The sequence below is a fragment of the Sinohyriopsis cumingii genome, chromosome 5 (assembly GCF_028554795.1).
Source record: "Sinohyriopsis cumingii isolate HCF-2022 chromosome 5, ASM2855479v2, whole genome shotgun sequence".
NCBI lineage: Eukaryota > Metazoa > Mollusca > Bivalvia > Unionida > Unionidae > Sinohyriopsis > Sinohyriopsis cumingii.
In genome coordinates this window covers 62,675,086-62,698,892 of record NC_142965.1, presented here as the reverse complement: position 1 = coordinate 62,698,892, position 23,807 = coordinate 62,675,086, and the positions used below count along the sequence as shown (strand labels likewise).

At 34.8% G+C, this 23,807-nt stretch overlaps 1 protein-coding gene across 3 annotated transcripts in view; it reads right to left on the bottom strand.

The window, feature by feature from the left end:
- Positions 1-12,886: 12,886 nt before the first annotated feature.
- Positions 12,887-23,807, bottom strand: part of LOC149799303 (calcium-activated chloride channel regulator 3A-1-like) — a 41,118-nt gene continuing 30,197 nt past the window's right edge. The window contains exons 8-16 of one of the 3 annotated variants that reach the window (XM_089957053.1): positions 22,554-22,850; positions 20,900-21,121; positions 20,265-20,535; positions 19,690-19,851; positions 19,091-19,297; positions 17,585-18,040; positions 15,615-15,693; positions 14,300-14,391; positions 12,887-13,967 (exon numbers count right to left, since the gene is read on the bottom strand). In XM_089957053.1, the coding sequence (XP_089813179.1) occupies positions 14,340-14,391; positions 15,615-15,693; positions 17,585-18,040; positions 19,091-19,297; positions 19,690-19,851; positions 20,265-20,535; positions 20,900-21,121; positions 22,554-22,850 (1,746 nt within the window). In that variant the 3' untranslated portion in view covers positions 12,887-13,967; positions 14,300-14,339. The remainder of the gene's footprint in view (positions 13,968-14,299; positions 14,392-15,614; positions 15,694-17,584; positions 18,041-19,090; positions 19,298-19,689; positions 19,852-20,264; positions 20,536-20,899; positions 21,122-22,553; positions 22,851-23,807) is intronic. The other 2 variants (XM_089957054.1, XM_089957055.1) reach the window with 2 other exon arrangements.

Here is a 23,807-nt window from a genome sequence, read left to right as displayed (position 1 = left end):
TTAAATTTCGTATGACTCCTGGGTATCAGCAAATATGAAAATGGTTAAAGTTTGTATGACTCCTAGGGATCAGCAAATATGAAAATGGTTAAAGTTTGTATGACTCCTGGAGATCAGCAAATATGAAAATGGTTAAAGTTTGTATGACTCCTGGAGATCAGCAAATATGAAAATGGTTAAAGTTTGTATGTTTCTTGTTAGGTTTCTTTGACGAACATCCGGTCTGATGTGCACGTGCGAAGAATAGGTACTCATGAAAGACAGGTGTTGAAAATAACGCACGGCAAAGTTCAACCATTGATGAAATATACGCACGTTAATGTTTCTTTCTGTGCATTTTTAGGAAAATCTTTGACTGGAATAATCAGAAACATTATTTGCCCAGCTTTTAGTGATGAAGCATCCTCAATTCATTTTGACGTCGATACAGTTATTATGATGTAATAGCAACCACGGGCTTGACAATAATTCAAAGTGGTAAATATTTACATTCTAGCTCTTTTCGCTATCAAGCGACTGAAAAGGTTCGAGTCTTGGCGGTAACTGCAGCGATCCTTCCAGAAATTGTAAGCTTTTGCGAGACGAATATCCGGCTTTATTTACCTTGAACGGTCACTCCTCGATGTTCCGAATGTTCATTTGTCCGAAAGTTCGTTAAGCCCGAACTATTTCGTAAATGAGCTCTGTTTTCCTAACATTCTAGCCCAAAGTCCCATTATTCCGATGGTTCACAAGTTCAAAGAATATTGGCGCCAATAGCCCATGGTTATAGGTTCAATGATTCGAGGGTTCATAACTTTGAAGATAAAAGTTTGAAATGTTACCAAGTTCGAAGGTTCGTTAGTCCGAAGGTTTCTGACAACGAGGAGTTTATTGGTCCTAAGGTACATAAATCAAAAAGATTTGAAAAAGGGTTCACAAGTTCGAAGTGTCGTTCGTCTGAAGGTATTTATAAATGGGTTCACTGGTTCGAACATTCCTTATTACGAATACATATGTTTATTGGTCAGAAGTGCCTTTCGCTCCAAAATATCTGAAAGAAGGTTCAGTTTTTCCAGACGTGTTCTTTGTGTGAATATATTCAAAAGGTCACTTTTAGCAGCAGTAATGTTTTCAAAAGTCGGAACTTATCTAAAAAAGTGTTTCAAATTAGATTTCATTTGATAGATGAATTTTAAACCATAAAGGCCTTTATCGTATTTAACAAAGCATTCAATTAATTAAGGGAGGCAGCTTGTCACATCTTGGAAAATTTAATAGAGCAACCATTTCAATAAGCCGATGGAAAATACAATACAGAAACCAAAATTAGTTACATAAAAATGTAACGCCTTTTTGAAACGATTTACATTCATGATGAAAAAAAATCTTTGTGTTTCAATATTATTAAATCTTGCTTTCCCACAAGTATTCGGTTGTACTATCAGTATTACTTTATTAGTTGCATTAACTTGCTTTACTTGGCTTATCCATCTATCATTTCAACTGTTGTTGCTTGACCTTGGTTCATATCTGCATCTCTTAGCATTCATAACTCTTTTACATAGAAGCCTCTAATAACCATTCATATTTTGGAATTTATTAAAGTTGTTGTAATAAGTATCTATATAACTATACAGCAAAAAAAATTAGGAGGGGACTAAAATTTATTTACAAAAGCTGTCAAGTTGTCATCACAATAATTCTGAATTCAATGTTGGATTTTACCTGGATTGTATTGTTCCTGTTTATATTTATTGCAAAGTGTTATTTATAGCCACAGTGACATTAACTTGATTGTACCAATCCCAAAATCAATGGCGTTTGTATCCTAGAAAAAAAGCCTACATTGATTTGAAGTTTCATGGTCATCAGACAAATAGAACTACAGTTACAATCCGAAAACTAAAACTTTAACAGACGGACGGACGGAAAAGTTATTTTAGCCGCCGTTATCTAGACCTTCACTGAACCAACCCATTAATAGTTTCCGTCCTAACAACATGAGAAACATTCACATGAAGTTACATTACCATCGAACAAATAGAGATCAAGTTATCGTCCAGAAAAGAAATGTTTGCTGACGGACAGAGAGCCATTTTTAGCAAGCTTTTCTTTTCTGGATACACTAGGGACTAACATCCACATGACGTCGTTACTCAAGAATAACATTTCTGTAAAGTGTTATGTTCATCAGACAAATAAAACCTAATACGGAAAATTTACGGACTGTCAGAGGAACGGACGGACAGACGGAAAACCGAAATAAAATAAGTTACGCGAAATGGAGAATGTACATTAAAAAGTTAGTGGAGATAAGTGAATATTGGCGGATTCAAAATAAATCATTAGATTGTTTATCAGACAACTAAACGACTGCAATGACCATACATGTGATATTCCGCAATGTGTGTGTGTGTGTGTGTGTGTGTGTGTGTGTGTGTGTGTGTTTATATTGTTATGACAATTTAGTGTTTGAACTTCCTTTCTGATTTTATTTCCATCCAATCAGAACCAGTGATCCAGCTAATAACCATTTTTCATTCTAACTGAATCTTCAGACTATTAACTCTTCTTTTGGGACCAATGAACCTTCGGACTATTAACCCTTCTTTCGGATCAATGAACCTTCGGACTATTAACCCTTCTTTCGGATCAATGAACCTTCGGACTATTAACCCTTCTTTCGGATCAATGAACCTTCGGACTATTAACCCGTCTTTGGGATCAATGAACCTTCGGACTATTAACCCTTCTTTGGGATCAATGAACCTTCGGACTATTAACCCTTCTTTCGGATCAATGAACCTTCGGACTATTAACCCGTCTTTCGGATCAATGTACCTTCGGAGTTAACGTACCTCAGGGCTATGGAAACTTTATTTCTGCCTGATGAACCTTCGAATCAATGAGCTTTCGAAACATTGAACTTTCTTTCGTACCATCGAATGCAACCGCCAAGATCCTAAATATTAAAAATGCTTTGAAAATAATGTACGATTACTTTTCAATAAAATATCTGAACTTAATTTTTAATGTTATTTCTGTAACATCGGGATGGAAACAGAAAGAACGTATTATTAGGGTTCAGTGAACTCAAGTAATTGTTTACGTCAGTTAGGTGATTGCTTAATAAGGGTGATCTTCAAATCAGAATAAAATTTACAAATTAATCAAATTACCTGAATTTTGGTAACTAAGGTGTAGTTCTCGTTAACCTCTGGTCCGATAACAACGTACAATCCCTCGTATCCATTATTGATCAGTTCCAGTTTGGAGAAGACACGAGTACAATTGGAAATCACAATGACAATCAATATAAAACCCTTCATTGTCAACATCGTACTATTTGAGTGATACAACTGTGAGCACTTGGTTGTCATAATGCTGCTTTTCAAACATTTTTACAACTTCCTCTCTTGACAGAGCAGGCGAATATTTCAAGCAAAAGTTATACTGTTTTTCAACTTCTATTAAGGCCTCCTACTTCCTCGATTACTACTTTCCATGTTTCAGTTCCCATCAAATGATGCTGTAATTTAATCTAAACCACACTAGTATGTATTGGTCATAGTGCTTATAAGACACTCAAATACCAGAAAATTTAGCTTTTTTTCCAGGGATAAATGTCCCCTAATTTTGGATATAACACATTTTTTGGCCAAAAATTAAAAACCTGGCATGACGTAAAAGCCATAAATAGCATATTCTGAGAATACTATTTTTGGATATATGTGTCAGGGATTTTGCTCGCAAAAGACGAGCATGTGGCCAATACGCAACATACAAAATTTCCTGTTTGGTCGTATGTCATTAATGAACTTTAAAGTAGTTTGCCTTTTCTGAGTATTTCAATTTGAATATAGGTCAGGAGTCAGGGAAGGGGTACAAAAATGCATATGTATTTTTAGTGGCTTGGCGTGTACAGAAAAGTCGACATATTCAATATGCAGCAAGATAATAAAAGTAAACGCAGCTCTTTTAAGCTTTTATGTTTATGTGGTTGTTGTAAGAACGAGATGTGACGTTAAACAAATTTAAATATAACAGACAATAAACATTTATAACGTGAAGTGATGTGATGTGAATTTGATTTTTAACGTAGCTTTAACAATATTTCAGGCATATCGCTACGATGCCTGCAATGTGGCAGTTTATAGTGATGTCTAGCACTGGGGCATCATGTCCCACCCAGTCACATTATCCTGACACCAGGCTGACCAGTCCTAACACTAACCTCTTAATGCTAAACGCCAAACGAGGCAGCTGTTAGTACCATTATTGCAAGTCTCTGGTATGAATCGGCCGGGGATCGAATCCACGACCTCCCGCATCCGAAGCGGACGCTCTAACCACTAGGCGGTTCATTTATAACGTATTTGTATTATAATGTCACAAAGCATTTTAAGAATGCATATTTTGTGAATGGTGAACCAATATTTAGAGCACCAATTTTATATTATTTACATAGCATTGTTACGAATAGTATAACATATATTTTCTTTCTTTCTTTCCATAATTATCTACGGGATCGTAATCATCATCATTACCATCATCATCCCCCCTCCGGGTTGCTGAGTTATCTAAGTTGCAGATCTTTACAGATCACTCCCATTTTACCTCTGTTCACGTGGGTTCAATTATCTGCTAAGCTAAGCTGGGTTTTTAAGAGAGCTTGCCGGTAACTTTATGTGGGTCGGTAGTTCTTCCCTTGGTATTCCCGGGTTCTTAGTCAACCAAATATGCCGGCATCCATATATAGTCAATCAAGTGCTGAAAACGTGACGGTAAACCCACGAAAAAGAGAAAAACGGTCATTATCATCATCGTCTTCTTCACATTATTCTAATTTTTATCGTCTAAATCGTAATAGATACTGAGACCTTTAATATGCGTGGATGGCCCGTCTGAAGGGGTTTTCTTATATAGCCCCTTTGTTAACAAAAAGGAGACAATGGTCTGAGAAGTACATCATTTGAGTTTGTTCTTATCTTTTGGATAACGGTCGTTATTATATTGGCGTTGTTAAGCTGTTTGAAAAGAGTGAGGGTAAAGAAATATTATTACAGGTACTTTGACATTAGCATGCATAACCGTTTGGCATAACATGTCATGACTGGCCCTAAAGCAATGAAGCTGTGACTGGTGTATTAATTTAATGTTTATGTCAGACTTACAGAAAGTCGAGGCGCTTGACTACATTAGTGTTACCATATCTGAACTTTCAAAAAAAGAGGACACTCCGGAGATTGGATGTATCTAAATGGGTATGTACCAACTCACATTGTATTAATGTGATATATATATATATATATATATATATATATATATATATATATATATATATATATATATATATATATATATATATATATACTAAGTGAATGATTAATTAATATTTAGCGTATGCAATGATTGTTCTTAATATCACACATTGAAGTCGTTACAATTTGTCTCTTTCGTTTTAATTATTGATGTAATCGCTGTTATCATCTTCATCATCTTGTGAGTTTTCCAGTGGACGAGGATTTTCTGTCTGAAGATTTTTTCTTTTAGCCTCATTTTAAAAGAAAGAGTATGCCTTTAAAAAGAAACACTGGTTAGGATGTTGATGTTGGCAAAACAATACCGTTATCATACATACATGCATACATACATACATATATACATACATACATACATACATACATACATACATACATACATACATACATACATACATACAAACAAATGATGATGTGTAAATATGACCAGGTTCAGTCTTTAATCTCAAACGATTTTATGTTATAGAGAGGAAGAAAGTAAATCCAAAATAGTTCATACTGACCAGATGGCTTGACCTGAAGATGGGATCCCTGATGTGTTAGACGACACATCCTTTAATGATAAAGTATTCGTTAAACTTATATCAACCCCTAATTTGCAAGGCTGTAGCCATATAGTAAAATCTAAAGTATGACTGACAAACAGAAGGACGGACAAACGGAAGGGTGGAAACGTAAATACTGTATTCGCGAAAAAGCAAGTGTCAAACAAATATGTGGAAAACCTATACGAGGTGTGAGACCTGCAATCGGCTTTCAGGATATCCGATTTCAGGGCACTCGGTCGAGTTCCAGAGATCTACGATTTACCTGATAATCATCATCAAATCAAAGTACCTGATGAAATAAGCACCAAATATAAAGATATAACAGATAAAAATAATTTTTTTTTTACAGTAAATCACCTAATATAAGGAGACTGTACCATATATATAATAAGAACCCAGTGGCGTAATTTCAAATATCGCCAGTTCCCCCACCCTCACTCCAAATATCTAGAAAAGCCCACCCCTAAATGTAATAAAACTGGATATTTGGGGGCCTGTTCCTGAGTGCCCCAATCCACTCTTTACCCATCTGTAAGCACCACATTTAACCATATATAATGATAAAAGCACACATATCACGACCAAAGTACACATATAAAGACGAACTCACAGCAGATCAATTCAAAACCACCGCATTTAATATCTGTACTACGAAACGACCGCATTCATTGGCATAAAAACGCATACAATCACAATTCTATTGCATATCATATAATGAAGAAAGCACCAACGATACAGAAAAAACCACGGGATATTATTATGATAGACCACAGAAGACAGCCCTGGTTATTTATTGTAATCAGCTGACTGATTTAAGGCAGTTCACGTCTGTTAATTTTAAAGCATTTAATTTTGTTAAGTACCTGTATTAGTTATAGTTATATTTGGTTTGCACTCAGGTAATCAAATATATGTATAGACTTCTCGTGCGAAAATTGTATATATGTTTAGATGACATGTCACTAACATAATGAAAATTTAAGTGCTCTGTCATGTTCATGCCTTTCATAATGTTATCGTAAGAACGAGATTTGCAATCTATTGAAGATCTAAGAAAAGACAATATTTTCATATCCCACACATCATATAACACATTTTTGTCATATATTATGATGCCATATTTTGAGTGTGTGATTTGGAATTTTAACGCAGCTTTAACAATTTTTCAGTCATATTGCTATGATGTCTGCAGTGTGGCAGTTTATAGTGTTTCTAGCACCGGGGCATCATGTTGCAGACATGTAGCATGATGTCCCACCCAGTCACATTATCCTTACACCAAGCTGACCAGTCCTAACACTAACCTCTTAATGCTGAGCGCCAAGCAAGGCATCTGTTAGTACCATTTTCATGAGTCTTTGGTATGACTAGGCCAGGGATCGAACCCACGACCTTCCGCATCCGAGGCGGACGCTCAAACCACTAGGCCACCGGAGCGGTCTCGTATTTTGAAATGATGGATAAATAATTAATAATTTATGAATATTACATTATTGGTAATCGTGTACTTATTCTAATTATTGTTATTATTATTATTATTATTATTATTATTATTATTATTATTATTATTATTATTATTAATTTTGCACTGGACAAAACGGTGCTTCCCACTCGGAAAAAAGATAATGCACACTTCAAGAAATGGCTATATCTCTCAGTGCAGGGCGACCCCAAGCGGTCGCTTGTATGGCATGCCCCTCACAACAGTCCTCTGTGTGTGTACATATTTGTGCATGAGTGTGTTGCCCAGGTACAAATTACGCTTCTTTCCTGTACATGTGATGTATTTCAGCGATGCAGCAGTATTTTATCAAAATCACTCTAAATCTTACTTAATCGAGAATTCTGAAACATTGTGCCAGAAATTCCACCACGCATCGATATCACTGGCTTTGTCAATATCAAAGTTATTTTGCAAAGAATTGTTATGTGCTAGTTTAATGTATGATTAGACCAAACGTCTAGCTTGGAGTAAACATTTATATCAGATGTCACATGGGATATCTATTGTTTCTCATGCTCTTTTCTTTTATCAATTTATTGTGTAATCTTGGGTGGTATTTTCTTTGTGCCAATAGTTAAAGTGTCACAAATCTTACAGTATCTGAATAATAATAATAATAATAATAATAATAATAATAATAATAATAATAATAAACTATCTTTAACGAGGATAACACATTTGGTCATGGCTGACCCATCTGCCATGCGGTCCTCAGTTTTTGTAATTAAAAAAAATAAAAATAGAAGATCATGCACATAACCATGTATCGTCTCACACTCATTCGTACATATTTGACATGAATGACTATGTGTGACTATACTGGGAAACATACAAATATATATCAATTATGGATATGACTTTAAAGTTTTCTATTCAGAGCTTTTATTATGTCATTCCAGCTGGTCTAGAAGGAATTTCTTTAATAATATTTTAAAAGAAGCAAGGAAAGTTGAATTACGTATCCTCATTGATAAGGAATTCCATACAGTAGGTGCTGATAAAGAAAATGAGCTTTTGTAATGATTGGTTTTCGACCAAGGAATCTGGAGATCGTTGTTAGTCGTCGATCGGAGATTACGCTCAGTATTCGATGATCTTAGTTCAATTATGTTAGAGATATAATCTGGAAAAAGACCGTTTAAAGACTTGTATGTCATGATTCCTTTAAAACAAAGAATACGTTTTTGCATAGGCAGCCATTTCAGACGTGAAAACAAAACATTTGAGGGAGTCATAACAGGAAGTTTCAGTATTATTCGGGCTGCCCTTTTCTGGAGTCTATCAGTTCTGGACAGATTATAATTTGATGTGTTTCTCCATATAGTACAACCGTAATCTATCAGTGGTAGTATATAACCCGAACAATAAATTTCAAGTGATTGTGGAGGCAGAAATTTTGAAAGCAATATTAATAGAGTTATTCTTTTGGCTACCATTGCACATAAGTGATAGATATGCGCATTCCAGCTGAGGTGTTGATCAATGTAGATACCAAGAAGTTTTTGATTTTTGACAATAGATACGTCTAAGCCATTTTGAGTTAGAAGTAAATCCATGTTAGCAGATAGACGCTGCCTTGTTCCAATTGTCATACATTTCGTTTTAGAGATGTTAATATGCATTTTGTTTTGATGACACAAAACTGATATATTGTTGAGGTCGATTTGAAGTTTATTTTTAATGGAGTCTAGAGATTTATCAGATAAATACAATGTCGAATCGTCAGCGAAAAGATCTGTGTTAGCGTGCGCTGGATACAAGGCTAAGTCATTGATAAATAGTAGAAAAAGAAGAGGCCATAATATAGATCCTTGAGGAACACCACTTAAGATATGACTTGGTTCGGATATATGTTTACCCGTGCAAACAACCTGGTGTCTGTTTGTGAGATACGACGTGAACCAGGCAACTGAGCTTGGAGAAAACTTGTAGGCTGAAAGTTTTTTAATGGTCAACCAAATCGAATGCTTTTTTAAAATCAATGAAGATTGCACCAGTAAGTTCACCTAATTCTACTGCTAATAGCCATTGGTCTATATGTTTTGTCATTACAGTCTGACATGAATGATTCTTTCGAAAACCTGATTGTGATCTATGGAGGAGTTGGTACTTGTCAAGATATCTGAAAATATGCTTGCTGACGTGTTTTTCCATAATTTTTGAAAGTACGGATAGAACAGATATGGGTCGATAGTTGGATGGGTCATTCTTTTCATTTCCCTTATAAATTGCGAATACTTTTGCTAACTTCAATGACTCTGGGAATTTATTGGAAGTGATACTACAGTTAATTATTTCTTTCAACGACTCTGAGATTGATAAAGCCGACATTTTCAGAGTTTTGGGGTGAATTCCATCTAGACCAGCTGATTTGTTTGTGTCAAGTTTATTTATAATATCAAAAGTGTCATTTATTGTTATTAAGGGAATGTTGAAACTAACATGATCGGGTACCCTTTCATTCACGAATTTAGTAAGTTTGTCTAAATTAGGCTCTGTATTCTTAGACCTGTCAAGCGTTTGGGAGATATTAGTAAAAAATGGTTCAGCTGGTTTGCAATATCGAGCTCATCAGTATATTTAGTGCCATCAACTATAATTTCACATGGTGCTAGAGGCGCAGGTTTCGTTGAAGTTAGATTTCGTAAGTGATTCCAGATGGATCTGTTATCGGAGTTTGATGTGATGGCTTCTTTGAAAAAGGAGCGTTTGTGTTTTACAATGATTGATTTGACTTTGTTTTGCCATAATCGATAGTTTGTGAAGTCTTTATGTTTATGGTAGTAGTTCCGTTTGCGTTGTGCCTCTGCGATTTCATTAGTATACGATTCTGGTTGTTTTGATCGCTTAATTCTCTTGATGCGTATGGGGGCGTGTTTATTTAGGATAGTAAGAAAACAATGATTCCAGTTAGACAAGTCATAATCTGGGTCTATGTTAGGGAAATATATTGCGTTAATGTTTTGTGATAGTTCGGAGAGAAATTCATTTTCAGAAAAGTTTTTGAAATATCTGTATTGCATGTAGGAGTGTAAGTTGTTTTTCTTTGCGCTCTGTTGCTTATGAGTTGCACATACAGGATAGTGATCACTAATAGGGAAACATGGTACGTTTATCTCGTAGAGATTGGTTGGATGGGTAGTATAGATGTGGTCGATCAGAGTAGAAGTACAGGCTGTTACTCTTGTTGGAGCACATATTACCTGTGTAAGGTCGTGCAGTTGTTATCATATGTAGCCATTTAGTGTTAGTATCAGAGATGAGGTCAATATTAAAGTCTCCCGTGATAATTACTTCATTGTTGGAAGATAAAGCAGCCTCTAACTCGTGTTCAAATTGGTCAGTCCATCTAAACATGAAATGTACTGATCTAGAATTGCTGTCAAAAAATAACGAGAAGAAGAATGATGTTTATAAAAACGGCCTTTTTTTGTAACTCGAGATTCCACTAAAGAAGATTTGTGCATATGTTTAGATCAATCGATGCGAAACGGCCTGTTTATGGGACACTTTAACTTCAACCACTGCTCGCTTTAGTACGTAAACGTTCTGCAATTAGTGTTTATCTTGACTTTTGTGAAATAATGTTTAAATGCTGATGGAAACTGAGAAGTGGTTGATACATTTTGGGGCACTATGCACGCAGTAGACAGTCAAAATAGTCCACAATAATGGATAAATAACACGTGTGAGATAGAGTAGAACTTTCCTATACCAGTGTTCAACATTGGAAAAACACGATCAAACAAGCATAAGAATGTCAGAAAAGGGCCAAGACAATATGTACTATCATATGTATAAATAGGATAATAGTATATCACTGCAGTTAAACAAACAAAACACACTTCAATAATAATAATAATAATAATAATAATAATAACAATAATAATAATAACAATAATAATAATAACTGCAAGTACTACTACTAATACTTCCCTGATTTACAATTACAGACTGAAAACTGGATAGTTCTTATCATTTAGCGGGAGAACAGCTCTTCACCATTTCATTTAGGAACTCCTGATCGAATGGTTTTATATAGATATAAATTACATTTATTCTGGAGGAATAATAAACAGCTATTGAGAAGAGATGGGATAAAAGAATGTCTGCCATTTTTTTAAAACAAAATTATCATCTATATCATTTTCCTGCTTTTACCTCAAAAAGTGATTTAAAAATTGAGTCTCTGATTATCATAACCCATTCAACATAACGTGCATGCTATTATTTTTTAAGAAACAATTTTCTCATCTATATACAGGTCTGATACATAAGGCTTCTTCAGCCACATTTTGCTTTAGAGTTATAACACACTTGTTGCAAATGTTCATTATTTTTTTTTAACATTCAAGTAATAAATGTGGCACATTTATAAACTAAGTTTGAAAATTTTTGAAGCAGCACAAACAATCAAAAACACTACCATTTTCATCAATATTTGATCTGTAAACTACTTCTCTGGATTGCAATAGTTTCAATTACAACAGACAGTCTGAAATGAGATGAAGCAATAAAAAAATCCCACTTTGGTATTATCAGTCACCATATCGGCAGCTATGACAAAGGATAAATCAAAAATTCTTACACTTGGTCAGACTGTTAAATTAACATACAGGAGATCTGACAGACTGTTGGAAATATGCATGCAGGCCGGCCTTAGGCCGATTGGACCGATTTGGTCCAATCGGGCCCCGCGTCTAAGTAATTATTGAAAATATATCTATAGAGTGAACGTAATTTTAAAGCGATGGAAGAAAATTTTAGTTCAATGTCGTATAAAACTTGTTTAAAAGTTATTTTCAAATGTCGTGCTTACAGGAAGCCCCGCGCGTAAATCCAGCCAAAATGATCAAAATCGGGCCTCGCGTTTGCTAAGGCCGTTACTGTATGCATGTACATGCTAGAATAAGAGAAGCAATAAATGACATGCTAATTTATATTCCTCAATGCCGTGTATTTGTAAGCGGTGTCCGTATTCCTGTCTAATTCATTACCGCTTGTGAACTATCAATATTTTAAAGAAACCTGTATGTGTGAGAGGAAATAAGGCGATTAAGCGATTCTTTTCTATAGTAAACATATATTTTCCTAGTTGTCTATGAACTTCAAAGCCTTATTTTCCCATTATTCCCCTTCCAACATCTTCAAGTGTATTAAATGCAATTCAGACAACATCTTTTATTCCTACTTTTTTCATTTCCATCAAAACAACAAATACGAAACTCTGTCTTGGACAGCGTACTAATTTTCCTGAACTTACACAAACTCTGGGACGAGTATTTTTCTCGAAAGACACTTGTGTAAAAGAAGATGTGATATGTATGTCTCTAGCTATATCTGCAAAACATACTTTGTCAGTCATGTGACACAGTTGAAAGTATATATAGAGTAAAGGATAGAAGAACATTATTGAAAGACGATGAATATTTTTATATAAATAAAAAAAATGCTTATAAAAGTATCTTCTACCGAATATCACAAACAAACACAAGATAAAACGGCTGAAAATGTATTTCTTTCACAAATATTAGGAATGTTATGTTTTTTGAGAAAAGATTTAGTTTGAGATCCCACTCCCAGCATACAAAACGTTTATTTAATTTCTAAGATGAATCGACAGTTTTTGGCTCATTATTGCCCAATACACATAAAAAAAACGAACTTGGATATGTAAAGCATTGCGCAAATTTAAATCTCTACCAACATGAGTTAATACTATGCAGTCTACAAGTTTAGTAAGAAACTGAATCCTGATGATGGAATGATAATGATATTATAAAAACTCTACGGGCAAATCATCAGTTTCAAGTTTTTTCCATTTTGCTTGGGTACGCTGTAAGTTACTTTTCATACTGCTGTATACAACATTAATTGCTTTTCAGCTTGACCGGATACAATATTAGTTACTTCGATGGAGTCACTTTTAGTATTTACTGGATGTAATATTAGTTGTTTTTCATACTGACTGAGTAAATGCTACATTGCACTTTTCGCATTCTACTAGCCTGTAACAGTTATGCACTTTTCGCATTCTACTAGCCTGTAACAGTTATATTGCATTCCATCAACGTCGTACGCTTTGTATCGATTAGACAGAGTTTATACGAAGCTAGATTAAATTTCATACCATACGGTCGAATTTTGCACAGCGCATGCAATTCATTATTTCTTCTTCCCACTAAAATTCCCATTTAAATACCTCACTGTTTCAAAGTACGAGAATTAAAGTGTTTAATGTAGAGAATCAAAACTTAAAAGCGCTAATAGTATTCCCCTGCTAATTATATAGTAAAAATATCAAGAAACCATGTTCGAACCAAATTCCAAATCGTACCCTACTTCAGCTTTGATCAAATTCATTTGCCTTTGTAGAATGTCTGTACAATGTAACATTTAAAAGACGAGTTTACGAAAACAAAATGCTTAAATATAATGTCATAATACTGTTTATTGTTACTCATGATCCATGATCTTTCTCGTAAGTATAACAACACATTGAATACTTGTCACTCCGTCCTTTCTATTTGTTTGCTTGTAGCATATTTATTTTCCTCTCGAGCAATGAGATGCCTTTCTAACTATTAAATAGCCGTGTGTCCTTCTGCATCACTGCAAAAGAGATAAAGCATACTCCGTTAAAATGAAAGTGTAAAAACGAAAGTGTTGATATGATCTAGTGTTGGAGCGTGCGCAGAAAAGTGTAATCTGAATCCAGTATAAATAATATTATCACAGATCAACTCTTAAGAAGTACATTGCACTATGCACAGAGTTGGAACTGTGTTAGAGTTGTATATATACATGCTAAAATAATTACGGTGAAGATAACCAAAATGAAATTATTGAATGGTTGTATTGAAACATGTTTAATTATTATTAAACTTCAACTGGAAAAATATTTCCCATAAAGGTTAAGAATCTTAACCGGAAAATACTGGTACCTTCACAGGAAGCGGGTTATCATACTCTACGATGTCCAGATCAAATTAAGTCGATATTATGGCCAGTTCTACCTGGCTGAATGACGTGTCTTCTGCAATGACATTTTATTTCATTAATGTATGGAAAAATCAATATTCCAAAAACTATAAGAATTGTCAAACAAATGACACAATAGAATTTTTACAAACCGAAAATTGTGTTACAACTCCGTGATGCATCCGAATGAGAGAATAAGTAAGTTTTTCGTAACGCTTGGTACATGGCTAATGACAGTAACACGTGTCCGATTTGGCAACCATTTAAAGTATTCACGTTATCAGGACAATATGGTACGGCACTATCAGCCTCTGATATCAAACCCTTGCCTGTGATATTACAGGTCATCACTGAATTATATCATTGCTTTCGTGTCATTCACTGTATGTATGTATGTATGTATGCACGCATGCACGCATGCATGCACGCACGCACGCACGCACGCACGCGTAAACGTGACTTGATAGTCATGTTGCACTCAATTTCCAAGGACAACAATATAACAGTCGTTGTCAACTACAAGGTTCTTAAACGCGCAAATACTGCAGTAAAGGTTCTATAATCTACTAATGACCACACATCAGATAAATCTAATTTCACACCTGCATGATGTTTCTCTTGTTTCACGTTTGTATGACTTATTAGTAAGCCTATTTGAGCCGAATGTTTGTAGTTCATGCTACGCAACACAAACCATGACCCAAACAGTCAACACAAAGAATTGTTCCTATTTCAAATTACTAACACGTATAACTAAAATATCCAGATATTTCCCTTTGCTAAGGAAATAAGTTAGGGTCCATTTGACGAACCTAATTCATGTTGTCATAATGTCTCGTAAATATCGTATATTATGACGTCTACTCCTAGAAATTGACTAATAATTCGGGCTGAGAAATATCTTCCCAACACCGACGAACCATAATCAACAAATAATCTCTATAATCTAACAAAGCTATATACGAAGAGTTGCAAAAATACCACATATCCAAGGTTTAAAACAGTATTAGATATTGTTTTCAATCCTTCTGTACTTTTCAAGATTATATATATATATATATATATATATATATATATATATATATATATATATATATATATATATATATATATATATATGTATATATATATATATATATATATATATATATATATATATATATATATATATATATATATATATATATATATATATCATCACTGAATTATTTCAATGTTTTCAAATAGTTCACTATGATATATCTCAAAAAGGCGGTCTTAAATGTCTATGTTCTTCACCTTTCTTTGGCTTCTACCTCGCATCCAGGCTCCCTGTCGATAGAACGGCTGGATGGTGTGTTTGGTCCCACTGGAATATCTGTAATAAATATACTGAGTGTTTTAAAATTAACGCAGTTCATTACATGCTGATATGTATAATCAATATTTTTACTGCATGGCACGGTTTTCTCGTTTAATCATATATTTGCGACACATACGGACAAATTTGACTGCGTTCTAACGCCTTTAATTGGACACTTTCCTCGAGTTAATGCTATATTGGTTTGGTGTTTACTTGAAGTACCGTATATTGTTCACTGTGAACGGAGTTTAAATATAAAGACAAAAATGCAATTATGAACCCAATTAAACTTTGTTTACCAGCGGATTTTTAAAGCTACCGAAAATAAAACAAGTCATAACGCCGAGTAGCCCACTCGAGATTATAATTAAGTTTTGACTCACTGTCAGCACACAGTGCAACGTATTATAATTGATCCCACCTAATAAAACGTCGTGTTTCAAATCACTGAAAAAAAAGTCGTGCAATCGGTGAAGAACAAGTTTCATATCAACCGCATTAATCCAATACGTGTATATAGCCAGTAGAGTTACCTACCTTGCACTTGAGCGTCTCTCAGGGGGCGCTCACCAATTAATATGTACTTTAGAGAGAGTGACGTATGTAAGGTGAAGTAGTTTGCATTTAAAACATGCACAATGGAGAGAATGTTGGCATACCTATATGCTACAGTCATGTAATGTGGATGATATTTCTTTGGATATTGTACTTTTGGAAATTTTACATGATTTAAGCACACTGCTAACTAAAATGACTGCTCCCTTGTGTTAAAAAATCAGCCTGAATTAGTCTAAAGTACACTATACATAGCAGCTATTAAAATAGGGAAAATGAATTTTGCCAGACTAGACAATACCAGCTTCTGAAAGTGCAATGAATGAATTACCAAATACATAAAATGTAAAAAAGTTATCGGCTCTTTTTTTACAATTTCTTAAGTTCAGGAAGTGAAAATGACCAAGTAGAGCTAGCACATTTTTGAAAGATGCACATTTGAAGTAAGGCCAAGCTGTATACTCTATAACCCATAGTACACCCATCAATCATACACCAAAATAAAGGAATTAAAGGTTCTTTTAATTATACCTAAGATATACAAGGTCTTTTTTAAATAGCCAGCATAACCAGTAAGGAAAGCCGGGGAAATTCTTTTTCTTTAAAATCCTACGAAACTTTAGAGCGCCACCTCAATGACTCCTAATGACCCTCAAAAATCCTCATACTTAAATTAAATATTACATTTTTTACAATTGTATGTTCTACGCTTTACAAGGTGAGTTGTCACTGCATCGGTAGTTTATCCAAAGAAGCAACTGTCTTAAAGAACGCCCTGACGTGAGATGCCATTAAAAACGTTAGACGTGATAAGTCATTTAATACGTCAGAAACGTACAATACACTGATGATTATGTGTAGTATTCACTTAAGGTGCAGACCGCTCCGGTGCCATAATGCTTAGAGCGTTCGCATCGGATGCGGGATGTAGTGGGTTCGAACCCCTGCCGAATCATACCAAAGAATTTTAAAATTATACTAACAGTTGCCTCGCTAGGCGCTCAGCATTCAGAGGTTAGTGTAAGGACTGGTCGGCCCGGTGTTACAGTATTATACAACATGTCTGCGGTATGATGCCCAAGACATCACTGTAAACTGCCACACTGCAGACATCGTAGCGATATAGCTGAAATATTGTTAAAGCTAAGTTAAAAATCCAAATCACACACACACACACACACACACACACACAAACACTTAAGATGCATTTTGTTTTCATGTGCAATGCACTAGCTTTTGTATCAATTTCGATACTCTTGCGTTGCTAGAAGGCTTGAATATCAACATCAATGAATATTCTGCTACAAGGTAAACAATTAATCAAGGAAGATGGAATGTACTACACTATTACCATTTTTAATGACCCCCACTCGTCCACATATCCTTTTCTTTTTGCACAGGAACAATCCTCCAACCACAAGACCGAGTAACGCAGCAACTACCACACCAACGATAACGTATATTGTTGTCTTGAATGTATTCACGTCATTTTCTAGTTGCCTATTGGGATCTGGGCTTGCTATTACAAACACAGTAAAGTTCTCTGTGATGTTGAAGGAAGCAGCTCTTCCGAGTGTTACGATATTAGACACTCTTCCCTTGTTGTTATTTCTATCCACAGCGCGGATGCCAACATACCAAGTCACTTCGTCCTTACTGGATCCAGGTTTACTTCCTTCAAATGCCAACTGTTCAGTCTCGCCAGAGGCCTTGGGTATTATGTAACTCGTATTGAGAAGCGTACCCGATTCAAAGTCGTTGATAAGCGTATTGATATTGTTTGACGTTCTCACTTCGTAATATCGGGCTGGAAAAAGAAAAACACACACACACACACATATATATATATATATATATATATATATATATATATATATATATATATATATATATATATATATATATATATATGTACGTGTGTGCATGCATATGTGTGTGTGTGTGTGTGTGTGTGTGTTTAAAAACTGAGCAAAAGAAATGAGCGAAAGCCAACAAGGTTTGTAATCTTCACCAAATATTTGATTTCCTAAAATACAAAGTAAAATTTTGTAAAGAACATATTCCATTGTAAATTAACACCCAAATAGTCCTAAACGTTCCATCACAAGTCCAAATACATAGAGTTCGAAATGAATTCCAGTGGTGTTCCGAATAAATTCCAATATTGAACGTGCTGATATCTTCGAATGTTCCACCTGTTTTGATGTATCATAGTGATATAATCCAAAATGTCATTGAATGCAGTCACAATAATTCCAAAACAACGATTTGGTCAGAAATATTATTAAGCAATTTGTAATTCAGGCGAGAATTATAAGTAAATAAATCATCTCGAATACTAACTGAATTACAACCATAACGGAATTACAACTATAACTGAATTACAACTATAACTGATTCCTCTAAAGACTGGTGTTAAAGTAGTCAGGAGAAATTTATAAGTAAACAACATTAATAATATAAACAGCTACTACACAATCCAAGAACCAGAATGAAGATCCACTTCCTTTCTAGAACATTCTAAGATGTCAACGAGTTGTTGCTAATATTGATTTTATTATTGAAATTAATTTTGGTAATTGCATGAAAACTGACTTTACTACAGCAGGACCTTTAGGCAAATTATTCACTTTTCTTCCTGTTAAAACTTTGATTCGCAACTATTTAGTATCGACTTAAAGTTCGGATATTCAAGACAAGAGGGTTTATGTGATTTCCAGGCCTTGTAATAACTAAATCAACACATAACTGATATCATTTAATATTTTAATTTGTTAAATTTGAATTAATTCATTACACACACACACAGACACACACATCAGTCACACACACACACTTTTTAAGTGATTTTGTTAACCTTGTCCCATGTCAAAGTCTTCCCCTGTCGCTGTGAATTCAAGAAGAACAGCTATCGTAGTTGTATTAGCAATACGTAAGTCCGTGATGGGGTCTGGCGGGGAAGTGTCGGGAACAAAATAACTGTATTTTTTCACGACAAATTCATTTGGGATAATGTTCCGCATGAAGGCATCCATAGATTGCATGGTTGATTGTCCTTCTTCGGCTGCAGAGGAAACTTTCAGATAAGTTATACTTTTGGTTATAAAGAGCTTGAAATCGAGCATATGACGTCATTATATTATAATATCCACCTGACTTTACTATTATAGTATCCAAATTAATTGATACAAGGACTCTGATTATTTGTAACAGGTGTCATTAAATGTATTAGTTTGTAGCTTATCATCAACATGTTTTAAGAAAATGAACCGTACATATGTTATCCTCAAAATAGGCATCCATTGTGGCATGTGATTTGTAGAATTGCGTTCAGAAAGTTATTTACTGATCATTTCCTTTTCCCTTTTTATTGAAGACAATTATGCCTATAGAGCCTATATGTCTGAGTTTTGGGAACAAAGGAAGGTTTCAGTATTGAACAGTGAAGGCTCATACCTCCCGGTACTGTAGGAGCTCTTTGACCGGATGCTGAGGAATAAGTCACTGTTCCCTCATCGCTGGACACCATGATCTTCATGCTGTATCGTCCATTATCCGTAAAGTAACTCTTGTATAGGTAGGTTGTGTACAGTCCGTCATTTTCCAATAGGTCTGCCCCTTGAGGAAAATAAAAGATTGATTTTTAGGATTGATATATGTATCCTGCTTGCTGTTTCTCACTACTATATACATTGATTAGCTAGCTCACGAAATGAAACTTATCAAATATAGGTGGGCTTTATTCCTTTTTAGTGAAATGACAGGCGATCAAATAGCACCAGAATCCCAAAGCTTGCAATACGATTAAATCAGAAATAAGGATACAATATACATGTAACACAAAGGAGGCAATACAGTATATACGTGTATTACAAACAAACCTGTGCAGTTTATAACAAAGATCACATTACGAAATTAACCAAACAATAAATATGTATTATAATTCTGTATATATGGTTGTTACTAAAGACTCCAATGATTAGTAGTGACAATTAACCTTTTCATTAATATCGAATCCTCATGTCTCATACCTCTTCCCGTATCGTGGAGAGTTAAGTTAATATTTGAACCGTCTCCTCGGATTAGCATTCCCGTAACGATTGCATTTAAAACCGGAGACCTTCCCTTTACCACATCCACGTACAGGCGTATGGTAGAAGTGGAATCAAAGTCAATTTCCGTGTCAGAGAGCCACGATCTTACACGTATGACATCTGCATTTGAACCACGTGGGGATGATGTAACGTAGACGTTGTAGTTTGTTGCTCGGGAAGAGGAAAGGATATATATATATGCACCCGGCTGAAACGAAATAGATTATAGTAAGTTTGCTTCAAATATATTCATTCGCTCGCAATAGGGAAATTACATTTTTCAACGGGTCTAATTTCCAAAACCAGTAGCAGTGTGAAAGATTGTTAGGATGGTCTCGACGTAAGCATGTGTTTTATATTGCCAAGGCGTATCACCTTCACTGGCTTGTTTAGTTCTCTTGTATACATTTGTAATTTTTTGACGCATTTTCAATCAAAATTTATTTTTTCTCCAGATGAATGATCCATAGTTAACTGCTAATTTGTCTAAATAATATTGCGATTTATTAATTATCCGAATAATATTGCGAATTATTAATTGTACTTTCTAGAGACGCAGAAAGAATACATACCATTGCGAAAGTTCCGTTATTTCCGCATGCTATATTCAGTGTTCCCGTGGACGTTATAGTAGTGTGAGTTTTGTTTCCGTCGGGACAAGCAACCTTCACTAACACCGGCGATGATGATGTTGACGTCACCGTCAACATTGTGTCCTTTCCAAGACCGTAATCAACTACAAATGTTTCTGTGTAGTTCTCATTCGCCGAGGCGATTTTGTTGTATGATATTATCTGAAAGAAATATATTTTAAAGAAATCAAGTCTTTGTAATTGACGTTTTTTTATGTCATACTTAAACAGAAAGATGCCTCAGCCGTGTTAAGGAAAAACAGAAAAGTCAAAAACAAAATGATAGCCATTATGTAAGCCATAGTCATTGTGTATTTCAAGAATTGTAATATACAGCCTATTCAAACTATTTAGACGAGTAAAACAATTACACATAAATGAAAAAGAAAATAATATCATAATATATGTAGCCTGAATATATTAACACTGAGTTTATCTTGACGAAACTTAAACAAAACTCGGGTAAATGCACACAATTACAATTGTCTTTATTCAGATTTGAGGAAAACAGAATGTTTCAAAAGGCGTAACAATACGCTTCTTGGCTATCATATTAACAACTTAACACTGTACATTTGTCGAAATTCATTGCATGTGTTTGTGTTGGTGATTGTATGAAAGAAACTATTGGATGCAATATAGAGACAAGAGACCAGAATTGCCCTGTCATGAATAAATGTGTACCTGTCTGTGTTCACAGCAGTTTTACATAATTTATTAGTGCACATATACTGAGCTATTTCATTTAGACAAAGTTATCAGCGTAATATTATTTACAAGACTTGCAATAATTGCTACTGCAGATTTAAAGTAGTTGAACAAATATTTTACAAATGGTTAACATGAACATTTAGCAATATTTTGAGAGACGAGTCAACAAAAGCATAAGCTTGAAAAGACAAGTCAGAAGAAATATCTCCAGAACATTGAATAAATGAAAGCAAGGCAGAGCTAAACAAAAGGTAAATACATTTTTGAATCATGTTCATATCGAATCGAATGTTTGCTAAGAAAGATAAAAATGGCAACGTAAAACAGTTTAAAAACAGATTAAAGACATTTTGGTAACTGTAGGTCAAATAATACGAGATATGTCTACAACATTACTTCTGATTATAATGAAAACAAAACCACCTTTACGGAGGGTTCCAAATCAGAATTTCAGTTGAAGATTTTGTTTACGAATTTTGACTCAAATTTGTTCGAACTTCAACGAAACGAAAGGAAAGAAAAGTGTAAACCAGTGCTGCAAGTGAGAGTACCAAACATATTACATAGGAAGCAAATTGCATTCAGGTGGCTAAAAGGTTTTAAACAAAATAGTGTTAAACTTGCTCTTTCGAACTAGTTACCAAAGAAGTAAGCGAATTCGATTACAGTATCATCAACATCACAGCTGTATTTGTATAGAATAAAATGCTTATTAAGTTTGATGACATGTACTTTATTTGAAGAAAAAAATGTCCAATATTGCGAAGTATGACGGACGAAGGGCCATACCATAAGCTGAGTTGTACTTAAATAACTTCCACAACGACATTAATTTATATTGAAACAAAAGAAAATTACGCGATGAAAAACAATCCCTACTAACTGTTATAGGAGTATTGGCATCCGGAATTGCATCGCCTGAGATGACTGCTTGTGAGAAGACGTCTATCAGTGTAACTGACTGTTTCTCTAAGAACGTTAGAAAGGTTCCTCCAGTTGCCTGAGCCAGCTTCTTCAAATTCTGTTGAGCACTTTGGGTGATCGAGATTGTATGGACTACTATTCCAGCTTTTGCCAGGGTTTCGGTGACACTTGCAATGTAAGGTGGTTCATTTTCTTCTCCGTCAGTTAGTAAAATGATCTCACTCTCGTGCGTACCCTTTCCACTGGTCTCAAATAACTGGAATACAAGGATGACATATGTAATCAGGGATTTATACATACACGTGAGTAAAGTCCTGATGTGAGTAAAAATATGGACCAAATATATTCGAAAATAAACTACGGCAGCAACACCAGAACTTTATCACAAGACTAATCGGTATTAATTTGCAAAGGACCATTTTTAATACTGTTGAATCTTCGATCATAAAGTTTTGTGGCTTACAGTGACAGATGAGAAAGGCTTTTCTTATATAAAAAAAAACGCAAAAGATTACATTTTCACAATATAATTTTCATACTTCTGCATTTCGTGTACAATCATACGCCACTACTTATGAGGTAAACGATGAAGTTACACTAATATTTATGATCACGAATTGAATAACTTAGTAATGGAATCAAAGCAGACATTTCAGTGTAGCATTGCTTTCTATATTCCTCTACACGCCTACCTATGAATAGAGTTAAAGCATTAAGCATTCTTTTGACGGGCTTTTAATAAATCCTCAGTTTCTGAATTAGCAGTTGAAGTTAGGATATTCAAAGATGTGTGCAGGACCTGGTGCCAGCTGCATGTATATACTAATTTATAACTCTTCAGGCAGCCAATCGTGAATTGTACTCTGCTCGACGGGCTATGCTTTCTTTCACATACCTGCTGGATTGAAGGGTTTCTGCGTGATGTCTGAAGGACTAAAACTAATGCATGAAAATGTATGGCTAGTCAATCTAAGCGACACAGGAAAAGATATACTCTTTCTTGTTCCTTCTTTGATTTGATATAGATATAGGTGTGTGTGCGCGCGCGTGCGTGCGTGCATGTGTAGAAATAATTTTCTGTTGTGTCATTAAATAGAGGTTCGAGAAAACCTACGATCATAACTGTGACGATTTCTAAACATCTGAGACGAAGAAATCGTCATCCAGGTGATATGCATCATGCTCTATACTCATGTAGCTGAGGCTACAAACA